Here is a 24,213-nt window from a genome sequence, read left to right on the forward strand (position 1 = left end):
GTATTGACTTCCATGATTCCGTTCGGAAGGAATTAAGAAAATTTTTTTCCACACTTCTTAGCTTTTCTTGGCCAATCAGATAAGATATACACATAAAACAGTTACGAACCTTAGTGGTTGTTCAAAATTGGCTCAAAGATAAGAATTCAAAACTAGTTCTGCTATTATATTTCATTTCGCGTAATTACAAAAGGGGTTTTACAACTGGTATTCCCATTTACTCACATTAAAGATTTTCTTTATACTTGCGATGGGCACTTCTAGACTTTCCTCATGTTTACCAGAGGGTTCATCTATGAAACTGGGCCCACGTGGTGAATGAAGGATTTACCATTGTTCACCAAAGATCAGCTTTGTGATCGACATTTTTCTTCTTCCTGTTTATTGTAAAATCATAGATTAAAGAAAAAATTTCAGAATAAGAAAAAATGAGGGAATTTCAGTGAGTTTGATAAACTGTGGCTTCAGGTTAAAAGGGTATTCCAGATGAATTACGATTCGTTGTCAATTTCATATGGAAGGGAGGAATTGTTCTGGTGTACTCAAGTCCCATCAATCTCAATTGTAAGAATGGTGATTTGCTAGAATAACAATAAGGATCTGCAGTGGTCAACAGAAGTTGTATGTACATAGCCCCTCGTGGTACGTATGCCTTTTAATTTGAAAGGAGACTCCTACCCTTGTATTGTATTGTATGTGCATTGTACCTGATCAAACATCCCTTTCTTGTTTTTATATTTTCACAAGCACATTTTCTCCAGATCAGTAGATACGAGAAAAAAGGGGAGATGTGTAATGTGGCTGTAATTTCCCCTATTTTTGCTAGCTTATCATAGCCCCAATAAAGAATTGCGCGAAGATAAGCAATACGAAGCTTTCCTGTATGTAACAATGTCTATTGTACACTTCTTGATAAGGAGGAAGCTCAAAAGACCTCAAAATACACACACCAAACTTGCAAACTTACATCTCCATTAATATACACTAAAGCAACTCTCTATATCAATTACTAGTATCTAGCAACAATAGCCTCCCATCCCCTCAGCATCCGATATCTATTTCCCCACATAGTTCCACTTTCCTACTACTGGATGACAAATATATCTTGTAAGTACCAGTCTGGATTATCCACTGCTGCGACTCCGAGTCCCATATACTCAAATCACGATGCATAATGTTGAAAAATATCTTACAGCTCTTCCCTGGTTCTAGGAAAACTTTCTCAAACCCACGTAGTATCTTTGGTGGTGATGCCACAATGGTGCTGGGGAATTCAATGTACAATTGGGAGACGTATCCACCTTTCATTGTACCCACATTTTTCACCTCTGCACTAACCTCGTAAAGGATTTCCCAAAGTGCTGGATTACCACCTAAGCCACCGGCATTTAATGGTGGAGAAGAGTGTTGATCAGGATCGAAACCTTTGGGGTATTCATATGTATCGTCATCATCAACTGACCTGATATTTTCATTGTACAAATATGGGTAAATGTAACCGGGTGATGGCTCAAATTCATCATGTGGGAAAAGAGCATCCTCTGCATCACAAACATCATCCTCAACCATCTTTTGTATGGGCAAGTATTCCTGCGGGTACGGCAAGAACTCAGAAGGAGGACTGATTTCAGTAATCTTTAAATTGGTGACTTTGAAAATTGTATATGATAACCCAAAACCAAACTCATACCGTGGCTTGATATTGTGTTTGTCAAAGAACCGGTAATCAGGGTAAATATCGCGATCAAAGTTGTCTTGAGGCTCCCAATTTTCACCCAACTCATCAATAACAGAAACGTAGTGTTGTTTCTTCTTGGCAATTGTGAAAGGAAGCTTTCCACTAGGATTACTGTCACCAAATAAAACATCAGCAATTGCTTGCCCTACATTCTGACCCAATGGTGCCACAAACAATACAGCAACAACATCTTCATTTTCAATCCATTTTTCCATGTTGACAGGCCCAGTTGAGCTAACAACAACAACAGTCTTGTGACATGTTTCAACAACCTTATTGATCAATTCGTCCCCATTATGCCACAATGAAATATTCTTTCGATCGCCATAATTGTCATCAAGGTGGATGTATCCTTCACCCGAGAATGCATTAACAAAAACAATTGACAAATCGGCATAGTCTGCCAAATCATTGACATTTTCCAAATCCCAATTATTGGATGTGTAATCAACAACAATTCCTCTTTCTCTTGCCTTTTTCGCAATTGCTTCATATGGAGTGACCACGTAAGGGTTATTCACAGATGCTGATCCCCATCCACTAGTAAGAACACCACCAACGCATCTCTGATCTTTACAGTTGAATCCTTGAGGATCAGGTCCAGCACCCTGACCCGCAATCAATATCCTTCTCACACCATCGCTTTTATCTATAGGCAAATGGCGATAAGTATTCTTCAACAAAACAATAGATTCCCTGGCAACCGTTAAAGCAGTATTGTCACTAAAATCCGACCTAGCATCAGTGTGCCAATTCTTTTGGCATATGGGGCCAGAGTGTTGGTACGGATACAACTGGCCGTAGGTGTGGTGGGACCAAGAGCTAAAATTCGGAACATCCTCATCAGTAGGTAATTTTACTTGATCAATTGCAAAAAATGGCATCAATACTCGAATCACCATATCATTCAATCTTTCCTGACTAATTGTTCCATTGTACACCGCCCTTGTCAATAGTGGGCCCCAAAATGATTTCCCAGTTAACCAGTCATCAAACACTTCTCCGGGCATCGTCATATCCAATCCTGCTAAAGCAGAGTTGACTCCGCTATGCTGAGCACCCCAATCACTAACCACAAATCCCTGAAATGCCAATTCTGACTTCAATAGAAAGTTAAGCAAGTAACTATTTTCACAAGCATATGTGTTGTTTACCTTGTTATATGCACACATGACACTCCCAACACCAGCTTTCACAACATTCGCAAAGGGCCACAAGTAGATTTCATGCATAGCCCGATCCCCAATATTAGAACTAATGGAACATTGCAATTTATCCCACCCATTGTCGTCCCATTCACCAACTTGACGGAAATGCTCCTGCTCATTTCCAATCAAATGGCGTGCAGTTGCCACTACACCTTCATCTTGCATTCCTTCAACAGTCGCAGCACCCAAAACCCCTTGCAAATACGGATCTGCTCCAAAACTTTCCCAATTACGACCACCTTGGGCCTTCAATCCCATAGGTCCAATAACAGGACCCAAAGCGATGTGCACACCTTTCTTCTTATGTTCACGACCAATTGCTTTACCTCGTAGATAGGTCAACCCTTTGTTGAATGTACAAGCAGCTGCTAATCCAGATGGGAAATGTGTCACAAAATCAGTAAATCTAACACCATTGGGGCCATCTTGTAAGCACAAATTTGGGATTCCCAACCTTGGTACTGAACCTGTGTTACCTATACATGGACCAGAGCCCCACCCTGTACCTGTTGTAAGGTTGACCTTCTCTGGGATGGACATTTTCTCCACCACTTTCTTTGCTTTCTCAAATGCATTTTGCCAGCAATTGTCAACTCTTCCACAAAGTGCTACAGTAATGTTAGTAGAAGCTGGTAAAGTTTAACGAGCGATGACATACGGCTTGGGTAGAACACCTGCGAGCAATAATCTTGTGTATCTTCCACAACAAAAATTGGCTGCTCAGCATGTCTTGACCTCTTGTGAATATTAGAAATGTGTGAGTTTGAAGCATTGGAAAACTCCGACTTGAGTGTGAATGAGATCTCTTCGGTTGAAAACACCAATGTGCCTAATGAGGCCAAGAACACTAGATTGATTATCCACATGGGGCTATGTATTAAGTGAATGTATACCTGTGAAATCTATAAATTTGGTTGCCAAAATTTGGAAGCAGAAAAAAGAAAAAGAAAATCACACAATCCACAGTGGTTGAGAATTGAAATGGAAGCAATGGGGTTTGACAGCATTGCGTATGTAGCTAGCACTCAAGTGCTCATACGAGCAGTGACTTGCACTGGAGTAACAATACTTGGCACAGGATTCTGGTTTTCAACGTCTACTAACGTGCTCGATCTTTTCATTGAAGGTGTGGAAGGTATGGATGAGCTGGAAGAGTTCAAATGTGACATTTTCACCAGGCTTGGTGAGTCCATCATGTTCATTATATTTGAGTTAGCATGTAAGGGGGAGCTTGGTTGTGAAAGTAGTGATATCGAAGCTGATAAAATCGTGTGTGACAAATCGTACCTTTTCACCTTTGTCGGAGCGGCAACTGATTGATGTGGGCTACGTTTGGAGGAATTGTCCAAATGAAGATTCCGAATTGTGTGAACTATTTCATCCTCTTTTGACGTTGGACTAGAATTAACAGAGTGGTCGTTTATCTTTTCGATAGATGCTGCAGTTGTGTCTGTTTCGGTAGTTCCTGTTGTAGCTAGGGTCTTGGCAGATAACATGGATTCGGGTAGATTAGTTGAATTTTGGCGCTGGTGGGCAGACCTATGATGGTCCATAAATTGTGCCAAGTTTTTAATTGCATTTTCCTCATCCAATAACACCGCTTTTTCAAAATATCCAGGCCTCGAATCGTCAATTTTGACAGAGTTTTTATATCTAACCCCATTGAAAAGATTGAATAGTTCAACTCTGTAATTTTTGGGCAAAGGATTGTGGGATATGTATATGTTATCCAACTTGGTGGTAGCAATCAAATCAACCACCGCTTTTAAAGCTTTCACCTCGGCAAATTTGTTTCTACGTAAATCAATTTTCTCCAATGAGACCAAATTCTCCAAGCCATCCAATGTGATTAATTTATTATTGTTGAGGTTTAAAGTGAGCAAATGATCTAGATTGGACGGAAGGTTCTTCAAACTGGTTATAAAATTATCAGCAAGGTTCAAGTACTTGATATTGACTAATTGATCCAATCCATCAGGTATTTCTTCTAGTAGATTATTAGAAAGATTCAATTTGACTAAATTAACCAATGGTTTCAACGTATGTCTCGATATATGTGCAATAGAAGTTTCCAGGATTGTCAATTGTTTCAAAACCAGCCATTTGTGTTCACGCAAGTCAGGGCGATTGGATTCAGCACCACCACCACCAACAGAGCCAGCTCCATTGGATGTATGCGTATACCCACGATCTCGTTTGTGCTTAAAGATTGTATTCAGCTCCTCAACGGATGGTTTCAATTCAAATGGTGGATCTAGTTGAGTTGATTTGGATCTTGTGGTGTTGAAACATGATCTTCCGTTTGCGTCATCCACAACTAAATTGAACAATATTTCAGCCATATCAGAAATCTTGCTTTTCCTTATAATCAAGATTCGCAACTGGTTGCTTAAGAAATTCCATCCAAAGATTTCATTAGGTTCATATTCAATCATTTCCAAAACTTGTAGATTTTTGAACATCTTGATGGGAACAGAAGTATCACATGGGTATTCTTCATAGGAGCTAATACTGTTTATTTTGGTCTTTGGGGTAAGAATCAAACACGGAATCTTGGTGAATGATGAGTACAAATATTTGATATCCTTTTTGATCACCTTTGGATCGTTGCTTAATGAAAATGATTTCCAATAAACCGACGCACTCGACACAATCGACTTCATGGAATTCATAGAGGTTATTGATCGAGCATCACTATCAAAATGCCTCGAGGATCTAGCATTATTTGCCATGAATGAAACAAACGTTGGTTCGTGATTTGGAGTATCCAACTTGACATTTAAAGGACCAACATCGACTCCCAAAGTTGATTGATCCATGCGTTCAGTTAGATAGTACAAGTGGTGTATTGTGAATGTCAATCTTATGGGCTTGATTTTGTTGACTGTTGTTTTGTTTTTGCTGAAACATAGTAACCCATTCGCCAAGGCTTCTTCATTCTTTTTGATATAGGTCGCGAGCCGCTGGATGTAAACATCTCCTTCGATGGAGTTTGCGTAGCCAAAAGTGCCCATATTTGTATAATGTAAAAGGTCTGGGATTAGAAGTGACGGTTGAGTAATTTGAGATTCTTTGTAGGTGATCTACCTTGAATTGTGGTTCTTAAAATGTGATGAATATTTTGATTTTCTTTTTTTCTTCTCTTTTTGCAATTAATTTTAAAATTAGATTGCATCAGTTTTGTTTACATTTTTTTTTTTCTGCACAATCAAATTTATCGAGTTGCCTATTTGGGCAATCGCACTGATAGAGAAGGATGCGAGTGGTAACTTCTACACAGGTAAATAACTGAACAATTCCTTAACTACACACACAAACTAGAAAACGGTATTGATTCAAAAGGGGGCAAACTAAAAACTTCTCACTGAGCTACTCTGATCGTCATAGTGTGACAACTGACTACTTCTATCATAGTTGCCAGTTCTGATACTAGTTGCATACAAACTATTAGCCGCGGTGGGCTGCACACTCAACCTCTCCATTATTGATGCTGGTGGAATAGCGTTGGTACTGCAATTAGTATCGATGCTTCTTCTCCGCCTTCTTCTTGAGGAACTAGCTAGTGTAACAATCGACTCATTATCACCCTCTTGTAATGCTGTAGATGGTGCTTGACTTGCACCAGCAGATGTTGCGGTATTTATAGTGACTGAAGTAGCAGTAGTGCTATGACCAGTGTTGGTACTATCTTCGTCTGTGGTATCGAGATTAGTCGCATGATGGTGGGGCGTAGCAGTATAGTTATTAGCTGATGTATGGACACTGGGGGCAATTGAAGTTTCGGCTGTGGAGGCAATTAAAGACAGGTGATCATTGTTGACATCCGTACTCAATATGGATGGGTTTTTAGTTGACTGTCTCGATATGATTGACTTTAAAGGAATGGTACTGATATTGTCTTCACTATTGTTTGTAATTTGATCGCTATCGTGGTAGCTAGCATCACGGTCTTGGGGATCATAACTATCTTGAAAGGAGCTGCGGTGTACACGATCATTTTCATCAAAACGAAGAGTGGTGTTGAAATCTTCTCCCTCGTCTTCGCTACGGGTAAAACTCCTCTCTGGTTCATTTCTAACCAAAGGCTCTGAGTTGCGCCTAGCTCTGCTTGTAGATGAACTCTTTCTTCTAGCTGATGATCCGCGTGCGTTTCCTGCATTTCCTCCTGAAGATCGGTTATTTCTTTGAGTATATTGTGGAGAGAACTGGGAATTGGGGTCCATTTGATCAGAAGAGTGGGTTGTGGCTCTATTTTGACCTTGCATTAACCGTCTCACCCATCCAAACCTGTTTCTTGATGTGCTTGAATGTCTTCTATCATTTTGGTATTCTTTGAGATAAAGGTTAGTAAGTTCACAACGGGATATCACTGATGATACAACATACCTTCTGGTGTAGTCATTGTTTCCGGTATAAGTTAGTGCTCAGGGGGATATGAGTGATAAATCAGGAGCTTCCAAAGTACAGTATTCTCCTGTATAACGTCTATTGAATTTTGAATGATGCTACTTTTTAATGACTGTTTAAACTAAAAATTTCCAAAAAACGTATTCAAAAAAAGACACAGTTCTAAGAGGCGTGTACTTTTGTAAAATAGAAACCAATAGTGACTTTGGTCCATTTTCTATTTTCAGGGGGTCGGAAAAAACTATCGCGGTTAGGCTGAGACCGTCCGCCTTATATCGATTAAACAATCATAACCTCTGCGTATACACTATTTACACCTATATCCTAAAGTGCCAACAATAACCCACCAACTAAACCGGCCAATATTCCTCCTCCTACTTTAACTCCCAAATTGCTACTACTTGAGCCACTTTCAGTAGCATCATCTGTAGTAAGACTTGGCACATCATTACCAGCTATTCTCGAGTTATACCAAGGCAACCGCGTAACAACGTTCTCCACATCTGACATCAAGTCTGAATTCTCGGCAAGTGTGGTGTAAGAATCATCAGTATAAGTGGAAAGCTGTTTAAGGGAGAGTAGTTCAAGTGGGAGGGCTATTTCCAGTTGAGTTTTAAGGTAGTCGGCATACTCACTGGGGTAAGAACGTATGTCGGAAGCCACTCTGGTTAATAAAGCTGCTTGTTGGTCATTATCGAATGAGACTGATTGTGCAGCGCATGTCACGAGTAAAAGCTGTAGATTGTAAATGAGATTGGTAAGTTGCATTATGTATGATGAAGGGGGAGGCGAATGTGGACAGAACGAGTGGATGTTTGCTCAGTTTTATATATATTTTGAAAAGGCGTTGAAAAGAGAAAGGGATGCCAAGGTGTTTTTAAATTGTTTAGAATCACTCTAAAGCACAGCCATATGTTGTATTTTTTTTCCTTTTTTTGTGCCTGATTTTAAGGCGCATTTCTGCAATAGAAGGAAATCCATGTTTTAGGTGCAAATTGGGGGGATCAAATACGAAATCAACTTGGACAACATTGTAGTTCCACCCAGCAGAGGAGATAGATTGAGTGTCGTAGCATCACTCGCATTATTTCGCATTACTACAAGAGCTTCATCTACATCACTCGGTAAACAAAATCAATCGTTATAATTTCTAAATATTAAAACTACTCTAGATATAAAAAAGAGAAATATACTTCATGCATCATCATTTGGGTCAGAGAAGGGTTATTATCTTGCTTCTAGCGCAAAGTACAACCTCCTCTCCTTCCCTCTGTTGTAACCCGCCATAATCAACGGGTTATATTCACTTGTTTTGAGAGGCTGGTGATCCAACTCTCATTCTTGTTTGAGGATTGACAATCTCCAAAGCCTTTTTAATCCTCGGCGTTGAAACACGTGGGGACTGGGTACCAGAGCCAGAAATGCTACTCTGTGGAGCAGCGCTGTGTTGTGGAAGTTCTTGACTTGGTGAGAAGGATGTGGATGTATAAGGATTAAACCTTTTGTGGTCAACTGTTTCTGGACAAAACTCCAAGTCATCTTCAATATCAAACGATTTGGACATGTAGTATCTTAATCTAGGGTTGTGGAATGAGTATGTAGAAGATGTATTGGACAAGCTAGAGCCGAATAATGAAGTTGAACCTGTACTTGATAATGAACTTGATAAACTATTGCTAGCCGAGCCAGGTGGTGTAAGATATGATAAATTGTTTAAAGGTGAAGTATTGCAAGCTGAGTTGTTTTTCGACGATGCGACATTATTACCGCCAAATCCCATGGTGTTGTTTGGTTGAGCATGTCCCATGCTTGGGGAGGAGTGCTGATAGTACTTGTTGTATGTATATTGACTTGCCATATTCGATGATGGAGATGGAGATGTAAAATGAGCTCTTTTCAATCTTTTTCAATGCAAGCTCGTAGAACAGATAATTTGTTAATTTATATCAACTTTGCTTTTTATTTGATGTTCTAAGTGTATGTGTATCGTAAGATAACTTCTAATACATGAAACTCTTTAAAAGTATGTGAATTAAAAGGTTGTATGATTGTATTTAAAAGAAATGGGTTTGAGGACAAATGATGTTCAACAAAATCTCACGTTTTGTGAATTTCTTTTTTTTTTTTTGCTCTTTTTTGCTCTTTTCAGCTCTTTGTGTGCAATACTAAGAGAAATTGTTTATCGATACACGACCTTCTCCCAAAACACAAACAGAAGCACAAAGCTTGTTCAAATGTCTTTTTACCCCATTTGAAAAGAGAGCGGCTTTGAACAAGTACAATAGACCCTGCTATATGTGACAGACTCCATAAGCTTTGCTCTAGGGAACAAACTCTTCTCTGAATCGGATGTGTTAGGGATTATGCAAATGACTTACCTTTAGATCAGACAATTGGGATTTTTAAAAGCCAGCATCTGATTTGGTCATCAATTGAGCACATGTGCACGACCAAGTCTAGTTTTTCCGCTTTGACTTTTGCAGCAAAATCAAAAATAGGAGACACATAATGAAGCTTTTAGATTATGTACAATTGCAACCTCAGTTATTTTTTTAACAGCTCAAGCTCTCCTATTTTTATATCTGAAGCATATTGACAGCAATAGCGTTTTGAGTGTGTTACCTTTATTACAACTTGTAATTTTTCGGCTGAGATTTGTGCAAAATTTGATTAATGAGGACAGTTATTTTAATCCAAGTTTTAGCTGACGAAGAGGAGAGTCACCTCTCCAACTCTTTTAACAATCCACAAGCTTATGCTACACACACCTTGTCTATCGAAATGACAGTTTGGAGTTGCAAATACTTCACTCTTTTTGAAAGACAGCAACTATAAACATGGTGGTTTCTGTTCCAAACAGAATGCATTTGTCACACCCAACCAAAGTTCAGCTCTACATAGAGGCATCTGCTCAAAGTAAAACATTCTGAAAATTGTTGTGTATTTATATTGTGTGGCACCAACAACGCTACCAAGCCAAATCAATTGTCAAAGCCTAATTGGGAAATTCACGTTGAAGCAAGATAATATACTCATTTGAGCCAATGAACTGAAAGTGAAGACAAGAGTGAGATGGTAATCAAATTCAATTAGAGCCCGTCATGAAATTGATATCCTTCTACTCCATAGCACCACATGGGCTTCTTCTCAATCACTGAGCTTGCATCAACATTCAAGAAGCCATTGTCAGCACTTCACAATTCATACAAATATATTGAGCTAGAAAATGGACTAAGGACACTACTCATATCTGATCCCAAATGCAATGCAACTGCTGCTGCTGTATGTGTTGGCTCGGGCTCATTTTGCGACCCTGCTGATCTTCCAGGATTAGCACACTTTTGTGAACACATGCTCTTTATGGGTACGGAAGAATTCCCCAATCCTAATGATTTTTGGTCCAAATTGTCCTCAATGGGAGGCAACTCAAATGCATATACAATGGGTGATTATACTTGCGTTTACTTTGAAGTTTCAATGACCCATACATTGGTTGGGGAAGAATTGGGATTGAATTATTTGATGAAAAACTTTAGCTCCTTCTTTAACAAGCCACTATTTTCGGAAACCTATATGAATATGGAAATCAATAGTGTGGATGCAGAGCATCAAGGTAACATTGTCAATGATGATAAAGTCTTGTTTCATGGTTTGCGATTGCTAAGTAGCAAAGAGCACCTATTTCACAGATTTGGCACTGGTAATAAAGCTACACTAAACTCCAAACATGCTCGCAAAGAGATGATAAGATACTACGAGGACAATTTTGTATCGGAGAATATGGTGTTGACGTTAAAGGGACCCCTATCGTTGAATCAATTGCAAAAACTAGCAGTGACAAACTTTGCAACTATCCCCAAGTCAAAGCGTGTATCACGAAAGATTTCAAGAAAAAGACGACGAAGCAAAGTCAAGTCAAATGGATCATATGCATCCTCAATTGCGAGCGTCCTTTCTCGAGACATGTCACGCGAAATATTTCCAATTGATGTTTGTGGAAAACTTTTGTATATTGAAAGCGACAACGCCCCCAAGGTTAGATTGTTTTTGCCTATACATAATTTTGAAAATTCCTTTTATGAAAGTGTGTGGTGTTCATTATTGGGTGATGAATCTTTGGGTTCTTTATGCCATTATTTAAAGACGATAAGAAGATGCGTTTCCTCTATTTATGTTTACGTCCAGAGATTATCAAAAGGAAACAAAATACTAGTAATAGACTTTGACATTTTGAGATCCTTCAACTTGGATTTAGTGATTGAGACTGTTTGGAAATTTATTGACCAAATTTTGGATCCTAACGCAACCGACTTGGCTAGAGTCTTGCACGAATATTCTCGAGTATTCAAATACCAAGCGTATTTTTCTCCAGCTGATTCCTCTTCGGTGATGGAAGAAGCTTCAAATTATGCTCTGTGTTTAGTGGAGGACAAAATTAAAGACCTCGAGTATTTGGTTACTGGGGACTCATTTATATTTCATGGGGACGTATACGACTTTGCATTGAAAACAAGGGAGGTATTTGATATATCCCAGTTGAATACAATAGTGCTAACCAATGAGTCTAATTGGGATCGCCCATTACCTAGCAATCTTGTCAAGGATCCTTACTATCGATTCCAATACGCCATTACTAAATTAAACTATTCACCAACTGGAGAATCAATCCCTAATTTCTTCATTCTACAACAGAACTCGTTTATTTCAATGTCACACAGCGATTTGAATGATCAGTTGAACAAATCATGCCACACAATGCCATACACACTGGAGTCTACTACGCTGCCTGCCTTGATTGATTTTTCAACGTACCATGAAATATGGCACTCCAAATCTTCATCATTTAACGTGGTTACTTCTTTTCAAATATGCTTTTCCAGTATTCCTAACACAGCTTTGAACTTGGTGGCAATTGAGATACTCGCGGAATGTTTAGGCGAAAAACTTAAAGCCACATTTTACCAAGGTGAATTAGCATTATTCTCTTGGGGGATTTTTGCAAATTTAGTTACGACCCCTTCATTGAGTTTTGAAATCCAAGGCCCCATATCTGGCTTCCTCTACTTTTTGAAGGAGTTTATTGTGAGAGTGAAAAATCTGATTTTGACATTTAACCTAGATTATAAAGAGTTTGTGACAATGAAGTCGCAGTTGCGTAGAAACTATGACGAGTTGGAAAATGGTGAAACAAATACAAAAGTCATGGCAGCATCGGTGATGACTTTAGAACAAGGAATAGCTAGTATTGAAGATCGATTTGAGGCAGTGGAACTTTTGGAAACTAGCTATTTTTCACATTTGTGTGACTTGATTCTTCAAGACTACAAGCATACAGATATACTTGTTACTGGTGGTGACAGGGAATTTGCCACTAAAGTGTGCAAGACAATTAATATAATAACCTCACATGAAAAGATTTACTTTGAAAAACCGCAATTCGATTTTGCTTCAAGTGTGGAATTAAAGCGTGGTAGGAATTATGATTTGGTACTAGAGAATTCAAACTCGGATGATCCTAATGATGTTGTCTACCATTATATCCAACTATGTCCGAGAAATGACAAGAGTAGAATTATTGCCCATTTTTTGGCGTATCAGATGAATCAGTTTGTCAGGTATCAACTACGAACTAGAAGACAAGTTGGGTATTTGATTCTAAGTGGTATTAGAATTAACAAACTGACGATTGGCTTGTATTTACTCATCAACAGTTCATCCTATGATTACCAGTCAATTTTACTGGAAATTGAACAAGTGTTGTTTGAGTGGGAATTGGAGGTGCTTACAATGGCAGAAGACCAATTGTCTGACCAATTCGAGCTGTTTTTGAAAAACCAAGACCAACTGGAGATTGATACAGTGCCTTCCAACATTTCTGCAGCAACAAAACCAACCAAGCAGAGTGACAACTATGTTGCTAAGCAACTGCATTTGGAAGACTTTGAAAGTATCATTACAAAGAATTACGACTTTGGGTCTGAGGATAGTGAGCAGAGTTGCACGAAGTGTCACTTGGACGAAGTTATTCAATTCTTCAGGGAAAAGATCTCCATCAAGTCTACACAGAGAGTCACATTATCAATCCTCGTGTCATCCAAAAAGGGCAAAACAAAGAGGGATTTTGAAGATGGTAAGGAAATGTTACAATCAATACTAAACGATCACGCTTACCAATTAACATCATTACAGTTGAGCAACTTGCTTAATGAATCAAATAATGACGTTTCAGTAGTCATTCAAAAATTGAGAAGTCTAGGATACAAAATTTCAACAAAACAAAAACTCAGTCTTTTCAAGGTATTATACATGATCAAGAACTTTACTGTGAAGAATTCAAGAGAGCTGGAACGATTACAGCTGATTTGCGTTGCAAAATATGGAGATCAATATCGGACCAGTGAAGGAGTTCTACCTCACTTGAGAGTGAGTGGCGTGGGAGAGATTCATGCTGAGGCTTATTTTATGAGTCAGGGTGATCATTTGAGTCAGTTGCAAGATATCTATGATGATGAAAATGATGATGATTATTTTAATTTCTTTCTATAAAGATTTTGATGTACGTTGTTTCTTTCAGTACACAGATTGTGATAGCGTTCTAGATAGCTATATAGATGTAACTTCTTTTCAGCATGAACTGTGTAGTTTCACCTAGCTTTACATTAATACGCTTGACCACGTTCTACTGACCACAAAAGTTATATTCCCCTCATCCTGGCATTTTGTGTAGCATACCCTTTTCGCAGTACTAAAGAGGAACACAATGCCCTATAAAGAATTTTTCTTTCTTTAAACATTGAGCAACAACCACCAAAGATGACAGCAAACGAAGAGCCAGTATCAGTATCCCTTGAAAACCTCCGACAAGGTGTTGACAACGAAACTTTAACCAAGGCCTTTGGTCCTACTTCGTTAGGGATTATCGTTGTGCGAGACCTACCACCAGAATTCCAAAGTCTTCGACAAAAGGTGCTCACAAGCGCGTCCGTTTTAGCTAATTTAGATGCAAAAGAACTTGAAGCACTTGAATGTGAAGAAGCAATGTGGTTAGTAGGGTGGTCGCGTGGGAGGGAGACGCTAGCTAAGTCCTCGTTACCAGATTTGAAAAAAGGGTCGTTTTATATGAATTGTGCTTTCTATAAAGACCCCAAGTTGGAGGGCCCCGAGCCTGAATTGGTTGATAAGTATCCAGATCATAAGACGTACACGGCACCAAACATATGGCCAAGCAGCAGCGACTTAAAGGACTTTGAACGTGATTGTAAGGCATTATGCTCGTTAATTATTAGCGTTGCTGAAACTGTCGCCATAGCTTGTGATAAATACATCAAGAGCATTCATGAGGAGTACGAAGAGTACTACTTGCACAAGCTTGTACAAAACTCAACGTGTACCAAGGCACGTTTGTTGCATTATTTTCCAATGACGGAGGAAGACGCCTGTGATTCGCTTGACGATTGGTGTGGTGAGCATCTTGACCATTCATGTTTAACTGGTCTTACATCTGCCTTGTTTATTGATGAGTCAAAGGGCTCGACTCATGCTTTGGACGCCTCTCCAGATCCAAAAGCTGGTTTGTATATTAGGAATAGGAATGATGAAATTGTGAAAGTGAACATTCCTTCTGATTGCTTGGCATTTCAATCGGGCTCAGCATTGCAAGAGATATCCAAAGGGAAATTCAAAGCTGTCCCACATTACGTTAGAGGAACTGATAAACCAAATATTGCTCGAAATACTTTGGCTGTCTTTTGCCAACCAAATTTGGACGACATGATTAATGACGAAGAGGACTTTGCAAAATACAGCGATAGGATATTGAAAGCCAATCATTAAATAGTTTATGTAAAATGGCAAATGTGTAGAGATTGAAAATAATCTTTTGGTAGCGTTTGCTCTAACCATCGAAACCACATTTCTCCACCACCCAAATGCAGTATAATGATATACCAGTCATCAATGACAAACTCATTCCGGAAGAAGATGAGCTTGTTCGTCAGCAATTAAAAGAATTGGGACAACCAGTATTTATCAATGGGGAAAATGATCAAGACCGGCGAGAAAGATTATCCAATTTAGTGAATGGAGATGCCGTTGATAATGCACACAGCGAAAGTGAAGATGAGGATGAAGAGGATGAGGTATTTTACACACCAGGACCAGCAAAGCTATATGATATAAGGCGTCAGATCCTCAAAGAGTCCTTGAACAGGGCATCACATAGACTACAGCAACAAAGACGAGTGCTACAAGACAACCCTGAGTTGATACCATTTTTAAAGACAAGGAGAATGATAAATTCAAAGCTATCCGAGATAGAGCTATATGGATCTCAAGTAATTCATGGAAACACAAGAGCTATATCCAGTGTGAGATATTCTTGTCGTGGAAATTTAATTGCATGTGGAAGTTGGGATGGATCGGTTCATGTACTCAACAGTGGTGATTTAAACCCGGCTGTAAAGTTGCTCAGCGGGCCGCATGCAGAAAAAGTTGGAGGTCTAGACTGGCAGGTAGATGAGCACAGAGATACGTTGATTACTGGAGGGAGTGAGGGGACGATTAATTTGTGGAATATTACAAACTCAGAAGAGACAATCAAGCCTAGCCTCTCCATCAAGGAGGCTCATTCAAATAGAATAACCAAAACTTTATTTCACCCAATTCAAGAATTTGCAATTTCAACCTCATTCGACCAAACATGGAAGTTGTGGGACATAAATAAAGAGACTGAATTGTATCAGCAAGAGGGCCATTCGAGAGAGGTATACTGTGGCGCAGTACATCCAGATGGATCCTTATTCCTATCAGGTGGGTCAGATGGAATCATCTACGTTTGGGACTTAAGATCAGGAAGGGCTCTCATGCCACTTCAAAAACATATGCAAGGAATCTACAGTCTCGACTGGTCTCCAAATGGGTATCATTTTGCCAGCGCATCTGGCGATTGCTCGGTGAAAATATGGGATATGAGAAAGTTGGATCACTCTGGCAATGAGCTATTTTCAATACCAGCACATACAAAACTAGTAAGTGATGTGAGATTTCATTGTGGTGGAAAGGCTACAAATGCGGATGGTGCTGGTATAAATGGAACATTTCTACTTACCAGCTCCTATGATGGGACTGTTAAGGTTTGGTCTGCAGATAACTGGATCTTGGTCAATACATTGAAGGGCCACAATGAAAAAGTGATGAGCTGTGACGCAAGTAGTGGTGGTGAAAATAACGAGGCCAGAATTGTAAGTAGTGGCTGGGACCGTACTGTTAAACTATGGCAGTGATTGGGACCAAAGCATTGTATAAGTAGAAAAAAAAAAATCGAGCGCGATATAATAGAGAAAAAGTACCAAATATCCAAACCCAATACCAAACCTTTCCCTACACAATGAACTTGCTAAAGATATTAGACAGCACACCGGAGCCTCCCATAATCGAGTTGGAGCTTAGTGAGACAAACAATAGTGGGGATTATCACTTAGGCACTCCAATGTACGAGTACCAGAAGGAGCTAACTGATCAGATTATTTCACTTCATTATCCAGATATCCTAAAATTTTGTGAAACCAATGACGAGAAGGACATCATCCTCAAATCAGTTGAAACTTGTATTGAAAACTGTATGTTTGTTTGCACGCATCCGTACCTATTGATAAGTCATTATATGCCAAAAAATCTAGCTGTTAAAGACATGCCTGCTAAATTAGCAGAGACGAGCGGAAAGTTTAATGTGTTGAAAGATTTGTTGAATGTTATTATTCTGAACAAGACTTCCAAAAAAAAATCAGTGGGACTTGTTATGACCAATAATGTAAAGCTTTTTGATTTGATTGAGGCTTTGATAATGGTCTGTCCCGGTAACAAAACCGTTAAGCGATATGTTGGAAACAATATTCAACGAGAGTCGAAAAAGGCGGTTAAAAATGGAAATGGTAGTGGTGGGGGTACTCCAAATGGGCATGGCGGTGCTTCCAAAGCGCCAACTCAGATACATCTTATCCCTGCCAATGGTGATATTCAAAGAGATCATGAAGTTTTCGAAGAGTCCAGGTTTGATATTTTGGTTACTATTGATGGTAATGTCAACACAGAAACCGAATTTTACCAATCATTAAAGACAATGAACCATTCATCAAATGAAAAGCCAGCAATTACTATTAGATTGGCTCCTTTCAAGACTATAGAGCACATAAAGCTCTATTATCAAAACGCGGTGAGTGATGATGACTATTTATACAAGCTTATATCGTCTGTTGTATGCTTGAGAGATTTTATAGGAAACATACCTCCCGATATTTTCCCCATTTATCATCAAAAACTTTCTTATTTGGGACCCAATTTTTTTGACTATGTATTTGGTGATGACAAAAACACTTATGCATCATGGCCTTTGCCTGATCTTCCCATAATTCAAAAGTATACTCCAATCGACGTTGAAAGATCATTATTGACGGAGGCTCACTTTCATTACACCCCTTATGGGTTACAACCAGTTATAGAAGAGAAAGCAACCCCAACGTATTACGAAACAAAACGTTTAGAACTGGACTATATTACTAATCCGTCAAAGAATTCATACAATGAGCTTATTGGAATAACTGGGGCAACAGAGACACAAGACAGTAACATCCTAACCCACAAATCTATACTTCAATTAAATGCTGCTTGTAAAGATTTACGAAGGGCAAAGGATGAACTTGACTCATACAACTGGTTTGATTCTGAAGAGGTTCAGAATAGAGTTGGAAGAAGGGAAAAGGAAATGAGACTTGCAGTTTCAAAAATATTTGACGATTTGGATCATTCACAACAAAGAATTGATAGTGGTAATAAGTGGTACGCCAAAAAGCAGGAGCAAATTGAGCAGCTTAAGTCATCAATTGAAGAGAAGGAAAACGAAATCTCAAAATTTCAAGACACAGTTGATTCACCAGAAAAGAAGACTTATGTAGAGAACCAATTACAGATATGGGAGCTCGAAAAACAAGTCAAACTGTTTATTACCCGTATCGAGTCTAAAAACGACGAAAAGAACTTCACAAACAAAGAGTACGAAAACTCATTGAATGCCGCAAAAGAAGCCAAACAAGAACAAACTCTTTTGAAGGAGCAAATCCAAGATGCAAAGAGGAAATATGACGACTATGAGCAAGACCAAGAGAGTAAAAAAGCCAAGTTTGAAACACAGCATCAATCCCTCCTTAAGGAAATCAAGAGTTTAGAGCTTGCAAATGAACAATTAGAGACTAAACTTGGAAATGCATTCAAATTTTTAAAAGACACCTCGCATTTCAAAAAACGTAAAGCTAGAACCAGTACACCAAGTAAGTAAGCTGTATAACTATCACATAGAATAGATTGGCATCGAAGCATGCAGAGAATCCAATATAATAACATTATTCATTGGAGTATAGTCCTTGCCCAAGAAACGAATAAGCTCTTGAGCCAATGTTGCTCCTAGGATAGCAGCAGTAGGCGAAAACTCGGTATATGCTTGTTGACTTAAATTTTGAATGTTTTCCTCCGAAAATGTTGAGATAGGAAGATTTAAAGCTTTGTATGTCTCCTTCACTTTGTCCCTTAATAGATTGATATCAATCACATCGCTGGGGTTCTTTGGACGAGGAACATCAAATAAAGCAAAAATTACCGGTAACACGTTACACTTGCGTAGCTCCCTTTTACTTGCGTTTTTAGCCAACTCTTTTGAATCAAAGATAGTTTTGAGTGGAGAAAATACGTCCTTGTAAGTAACCAAGTCAATTTTTCTTTGAGGATCAGGCTTGACTGCAATAATTCTCTTATTTCTTGTGTCTTCAATATTAACTTTTCGTGGTATTGAACTTTCATTGAGTTCGTTTTGAGATATATGCTCAATGAGATCAACAAGTATGTAACCATAAAAGCCGTGCATTCCACTTACATGGAGCGGGATGTTGAATTTCCTTGTTATATCATCTAATTGAATGATTTGGGGTTTGGTTATTTCTGTGGCAACCACAAAATCAAACTTTTTAAAATAGTCCGGATTGGCAAGTGCATCATCTAGAGGAGTGGTATTAATACTCAAATCAACCTTGGTATTCAATTCCTTGATATTGTCAACCACTAATGGCAATTTCAATTGTCCCACTATTGAGTCGTCGTTTGGTAAAAAGAATTGTGCTGCAAAATCTTCCTCTTTGACTTTAGAGCTATCAAGAATCTCTATTGAGTTTAATCCACCCAAAACCAAGTTTTTCACACATTCAGTACCAACTGCACTGAGGTTGATGACCAAGACTTTTGTGGATCGAATTCTCAATTGGGTTGCCATCCCCCATAATCTGATTTGTCTATCGTACAACGCGATTTCATCTGGGAAGAAGTTAGTAGTTGGTATTTAGAAGTGTGTGAGGTTACATGGTACATACCTTCTGTTAGTTCAGTCTTTGTCATATTGTCCGTGTGTATAAGAGCGGTGTCTTTTGGTGAAAATTTAAAAGCATGCGCTACCTCTTTTTGAAATCCCTTAAATCGGAGGAGGTTTGAGAGAAATTTGTCAATTTTTCACGATCCAATACATTCCCATTATCAGCCCACTCCAAGATATGTCCAACAAATTGAAAATCCTTGTCCCTGTGAAAAGGGTTATTGACTATGCTATAAAACCTAGAATCAACAAGACAAACACTGGTGTAGAAACCAAGGGTGTTAAGTTTAGTATAAATCCATTTTGTGATATTGCGTTGGAAGAATCCATTCGTATCAAGGAAAAGACCCCTGAATTGGTTGAAAGCATACATGCTGTGTCAATTGGCCCTACTAAGGCACAAGATATCTTACGAACTGCATTGGCTAAAGGTGCCGACACTTCAACATTAATTGATGTGGGTGAAGAGACTGTTGAACCATTACAAGTTGCCAAATTGTTGAAGAAAGTTGTGGAGGATAAAAAGTCAAACTTGGTAGTATTGGGAAAGCAAGCTATAGATGATGACTCTAACCAAACGGGGCAAATGCTTGCTGGTTTGCTCAACTGGCCACAAGCTACAAATGCCTCAAAAGTTGAAGTCAAAGGAGAGGAAGTTTATGTCACAAGAGAGGTTGACGGTGGTGCTGATGTATTGAAAGCCAAATTACCAATGGTTGTCACAGTAGACTTGAGATTGAATGAGCCTAGGTATGCTAGTTTGCCAAATATAATGAAAGCGAAAAAGAAACCATTAGAGAAATTGAAATTGAAGGACTTGGGTCTTGACTCAATTGACAATAGATTGGAAGTGTTGAAAGTTGAAGAGCCACCTGCAAGACAAGCTGGTGTCAAGGTGGAAAACGTAGATCAATTGATAGAAAAGTTGAAAGAGTTGAAAGCTTTATAGTTGTTTAGTAGCTTAATTTAATTGTGACTCTTTGGTGTATACTTAATTCTGAAATGGCTCTCACTCGAATTTTCATTGCTCAAGCGCACATCAAATGACGACTATTGACGCATCCATCAAGTTTGTATCTAAAGCAATTGACTCCTATGACTTCAAGCGCGCTCTCAAGCCGTTGACTGTTGGTATCAGTGGGCCTCAGGGATCAGGCAAGACGTATTTGACATCGTACTTGACCCAAACCTTACAAAGAAATTACCCCACCTTAAAATTCAGCCAATTTCTGATTGACGATTTTTACCTAACTCGAGCAGATCAAGAAAGGGTAACTCAGGAGGCGATAAAAGATGATAATAAGCTACTCAATGGAAGAGGCTTGCCAGGTACTCATGATTTGAACTTGCTACAACTGGTACTTGGCCAAATCTGCGGGAACTATAAAAAACAATGGGTGCCAGTAGCGATTCCTTCTTATGACAAATCTGCATTCGGAGGTTTGGGTGATCGTCTGAGGACAGTTGGAACTGTTCTTGATGAACCGGTCGACGTCGTTATCTGTGAAGGTTGGTTTAACGGTTTCATGCCCTTGGATGATGATTTGATCAATATAAAATACCTAACAAGTCCAGTTGATTCTCTTCTACAACGGCATAAGCTCTACCAAATACAGGATATTAATTCCCAGCTTTCAAGATATGTTCCCATCTGGCAGATGTTTTCTCAATTTGTAATATTGCAAACAGATTCCATTGAAGACGTCTACAAGTGGAGAATAGAGCAAGAGCACGCTTTGATTGCCTTAAAAGGCCAAGGAATGAGCGATGAAGAGGTTAAAGTGTTTGTGGACAGATACATGCCAATGTACCTTCTATACTATGATGAACTTTGCCAAAAGGGTATACCTAATTCCAAGTGCTTTGTCTTGTCAATCGATGTTAATCGAAAGTTGTTGAATTCAATGGAAATTAGTGTGTAACATTTGATATACGATCTAGCTATTTTACTTTACTCTACATTCACAGGGGTCAGGGTCCTAGCTCTTGCTTTCATCCTTTCAATCCTCTTCTTTAACTGCTGAGTCACTTCAGCTGCTCGTTTCCAATCATCACCAGCATCGACATCCAACTTTTCTCGATTATTGGATATTGAATGAAATGAGTTTCGATTGTATCCCAATGTCGTGTTGCTATCGCCTGGAGTGGGGTTGACCGGCCTATCCTGCTCAGTAATTGATAATCGATTTACGCCTTTCCTTATATCGGGTTCTCGGTAATTTGTGCTCTCATGAGCAGGTTGAACGGTGTCGCCTGCAAGATAAGTTTGATTGGACTGTTGCAACTTGTTTATCTCCCTTTCAGCTTCGAGATCTCTAATCTTGTGGTTCATTTTATCCAATTCAATCTTTAAATTATTAACCTGTGTATCCCTGTGACTAATTGTTATTGAACTAGATCGCATTTCATTTTCAAGCCGTGAATTCAACGAACTAATTTCTTCCTTCAACGTGACGTTTTCTTTATTAAGTTGTTGTATCATGGACTTGTCCTGCTGCTGTTGCTCCTGGTATCTCTTTACTTCCTGCCTTAACTGCTCCAATTCTTCCTCCATTTTAGGGTCCACGATATATTCAATCTGCGGTGTAGGTGTACTTTGAACAGCCAGTGGATGCGACAAGTTGATATGGTTGTTTGTAAGGGATTGTGAGTTGCCCACTTTGGATGGGCGCAAAGAAGTAGAAGTTGGCTTAGCTAATGATCTTGACGTCAATCCTTTGCCCAAATTAGTCGCTTTCCCATCATCAACTCTTTTTGCTGGTGAGCTAGCTTCACGCTTTGAAGGTATGGTAGAGGACCCAGTTCCTCTACCTTGCAATGTTGTACGAGATGAAAGGGGCCTTTTTGTTGGAACATCACGCGACACTGGTGCCGACCTAGCTTGTGCTGATGAGCATTTGACTGTAACTGATTCACAAAACTTAAAAATTTTGGCCTTTCTATTGTCATCAGTATTCTCAAGAAACTTGTTCAATTCCCTCTCTCCAGTTATTTTCATAAGGGTTCCTATCATTTCGGTGGCTGCTTCCCTAATTGGCTGTTGAGAGTCACTGAGCAACTTGACCCCAGTAGACATAATCAAATCAATTTCACTTGACTTGGGTGGCTTCAAAGCGTTGGCAAAGCACCGTTGAAGATAATTAGCACAAGCTATTTTGTTTTGAGGTACCTTTAGTTTCATTCCGGCTACTGCTTCCTCAAGTATCAGACCTGTGAGACCCGAGATGGAAAACATAGTATCTAAAAATGCATCCAATGCTTGAGCCACCGATGGTTTTTTCTCTTTAGTTCTTTCAATAACTTTTTGTAAAATCATCGGTTGGTACCTTTGCCAGTGTTGTCCCAATCCTTTGGCAATATAATTTGCGCATGTAGCAGCCAATTGAACAACTTGAATATTTGCATCACCCATGTTTTTGGCAAAAATTCTCACAAGTGCGGCATAGTCGTCACTATCAACCAACTTTGGTGCCTTCTCTAGCACCGACTGGACTTCTTCCAAAACTTCAACTCTATCTTTCCATTTAGCTGATGTCACTCGCGCCTCAAAATCACCTGGCAATTTATTCAAGACTTCCACTGGATCAACAAACTCCAATGGATCAAAGTTGGAGTCAGGTAACGCTGCATCACTCATTTCAACATCATCTTGTGACACGGAAGTGGCACTGGAGACCTCTTCTTGTCTAGCAATCTCATCCTTCTGAAGCTTGGTAAGTCTCTTTTGTTGTGGTTTTTCATCCTTAACCGCTTCAAATGCCAGAGTCAAATCCTTTTGTTGCACCGGTTTCAAATCAGGAAATAAGATGGATGGTAAAGATTCTCCCATCCACTTGTACAACTCTACTGCCAATTTCGTAGTTTCTGATCTAACGTTTCTATCAGCATGCCCAAACAATTTACCCAATGATGGGATAACTACTTTTGGGGAGACAATCTTGCATCCAAAGTTCTCATAGATTGCAACCAATGCAGTAACACATCCAGCAACTAATTTAGGAAGTCTATTACCAAGGTGAGGTAAAATCTCCTCCACTATTAAATCAGGACTATCAATGTATTCAATCATGATTAAAATACTTTCAATGGCGTTATCTTTTGTTCCTTTCCTAGATGATGATAATCCTTTCTCACAAATGGGTTGAATAATACCAATGGATTTAACAAGACGTCCAACCACAGACGCGTTTCCTCCAAACTTCAAGTAGTTAATAAAAGCCTTGTACCCAGCTTCTTGTGCCACGACGTTGGAATCAGTCAAAAATTTCTTAAATACATCTGGTGGTTGACTTGTAAACACTGGATCACGATCATTACGCGACGATTCATATTGTTTTGAAAGCTCTTCGTATGCACTCAAACGGGCTTTCCATACTTTATGGTCCAATCTTTCTTCGAGTGGTAAGGTAGTAAAGTCCACTTCTTCGGCCATCGTTTACCTTGATAATTTT

General features: G+C 39.1%; 11 protein-coding genes across 11 annotated transcripts; 6 read left to right on the top strand and 5 right to left on the bottom strand. All coding sequences in view use genetic code 12, as the record gives it.

The window, feature by feature from the left end:
• Window positions 1-1,041: 1,041 nt before the first annotated feature.
• I9W82_002692 (bglE) lies at window positions 1,042-7,348 on the bottom strand (the record flags this gene model as incomplete). Its single annotated transcript, XM_067691575.1, has 5 exons — window positions 1,042-3,539; window positions 3,605-3,775; window positions 3,986-5,980; window positions 6,305-7,276; window positions 7,333-7,348. The coding sequence occupies 5 exons, from the start codon at window positions 7,346-7,348 to the stop codon at window positions 1,042-1,044; spliced, it is 5,652 nt and encodes a 1,883-aa protein (XP_067549927.1).
• Window positions 7,349-7,677: 329 nt separating this feature from the next.
• I9W82_002693 (TIR3) lies at window positions 7,678-8,121 on the bottom strand (the record flags this gene model as incomplete). Its single annotated transcript, XM_067691576.1, has 1 exon — window positions 7,678-8,121. One exon carries the CDS (start codon window positions 8,119-8,121, stop codon window positions 7,678-7,680), a length of 444 nt encoding a protein of 147 aa, XP_067549928.1.
• Window positions 8,122-8,656: 535 nt separating this feature from the next.
• On the bottom strand, window positions 8,657-9,211 carry I9W82_002694 (uncharacterized protein; the record flags this gene model as incomplete). Its single annotated transcript, XM_067691577.1, has 1 exon — window positions 8,657-9,211. One exon carries the CDS (start codon window positions 9,209-9,211, stop codon window positions 8,657-8,659), a length of 555 nt encoding a protein of 184 aa, XP_067549929.1.
• Window positions 9,212-10,488: 1,277 nt separating this feature from the next.
• On the top strand, window positions 10,489-13,899 carry AXL1 (Axl1p; the record flags this gene model as incomplete). Its single annotated transcript, XM_067691578.1, has 1 exon — window positions 10,489-13,899. One exon carries the CDS (start codon window positions 10,489-10,491, stop codon window positions 13,897-13,899), a length of 3,411 nt encoding a protein of 1,136 aa, XP_067549930.1.
• A 267-nt stretch (window positions 13,900-14,166) lies between these two features.
• On the top strand, window positions 14,167-15,186 carry I9W82_002696 (uncharacterized protein; the record flags this gene model as incomplete). The annotated part of the gene is made up of 1 exon (XM_067691579.1): window positions 14,167-15,186. The coding sequence occupies one exon, from the start codon at window positions 14,167-14,169 to the stop codon at window positions 15,184-15,186; it is 1,020 nt and encodes a 339-aa protein (XP_067549931.1).
• A 95-nt stretch (window positions 15,187-15,281) lies between these two features.
• On the top strand, window positions 15,282-16,634 carry I9W82_002697 (U4/U6-U5 snRNP complex subunit; the record flags this gene model as incomplete). The annotated part of the gene is made up of 1 exon (XM_067691580.1): window positions 15,282-16,634. One exon carries the CDS (start codon window positions 15,282-15,284, stop codon window positions 16,632-16,634), a length of 1,353 nt encoding a protein of 450 aa, XP_067549932.1.
• A 104-nt stretch (window positions 16,635-16,738) lies between these two features.
• On the top strand, window positions 16,739-18,682 carry I9W82_002698 (uncharacterized protein; the record flags this gene model as incomplete). The annotated part of the gene is made up of 1 exon (XM_067691581.1): window positions 16,739-18,682. The coding sequence occupies one exon, from the start codon at window positions 16,739-16,741 to the stop codon at window positions 18,680-18,682; it is 1,944 nt and encodes a 647-aa protein (XP_067549933.1).
• A 12-nt stretch (window positions 18,683-18,694) lies between these two features.
• On the bottom strand, window positions 18,695-19,788 carry I9W82_002699 (E1 ubiquitin-activating protein; the record flags this gene model as incomplete). Its single annotated transcript, XM_067691582.1, has 2 exons — window positions 18,695-19,707; window positions 19,764-19,788. The coding sequence occupies 2 exons, from the start codon at window positions 19,786-19,788 to the stop codon at window positions 18,695-18,697; spliced, it is 1,038 nt and encodes a 345-aa protein (XP_067549934.1).
• Window positions 19,789-19,940: 152 nt separating this feature from the next.
• I9W82_002700 (uncharacterized protein) lies at window positions 19,941-20,711 on the top strand (the record flags this gene model as incomplete). Its single annotated transcript, XM_067691585.1, has 1 exon — window positions 19,941-20,711. The coding sequence occupies one exon, from the start codon at window positions 19,941-19,943 to the stop codon at window positions 20,709-20,711; it is 771 nt and encodes a 256-aa protein (XP_067549935.1).
• A 94-nt stretch (window positions 20,712-20,805) lies between these two features.
• I9W82_002701 (putative ATP-dependent kinase) lies at window positions 20,806-21,684 on the top strand (the record flags this gene model as incomplete). Its single annotated transcript, XM_067691586.1, has 1 exon — window positions 20,806-21,684. One exon carries the CDS (start codon window positions 20,806-20,808, stop codon window positions 21,682-21,684), a length of 879 nt encoding a protein of 292 aa, XP_067549936.1.
• Window positions 21,685-21,713: 29 nt separating this feature from the next.
• I9W82_002702 (uncharacterized protein) lies at window positions 21,714-24,194 on the bottom strand (the record flags this gene model as incomplete). The annotated part of the gene is made up of 1 exon (XM_067691587.1): window positions 21,714-24,194. One exon carries the CDS (start codon window positions 24,192-24,194, stop codon window positions 21,714-21,716), a length of 2,481 nt encoding a protein of 826 aa, XP_067549937.1.
• Between the last annotated feature and the right edge of the window lie 19 nt (window positions 24,195-24,213).

This window comes from Candida metapsilosis (assembly GCF_017655625.1).
Source record: "Candida metapsilosis strain BP57 chromosome Unknown scaffold2, whole genome shotgun sequence".
NCBI classification, from domain to species: Eukaryota; Fungi; Ascomycota; class Pichiomycetes; order Serinales; family Debaryomycetaceae; genus Lodderomyces; species Lodderomyces metapsilosis.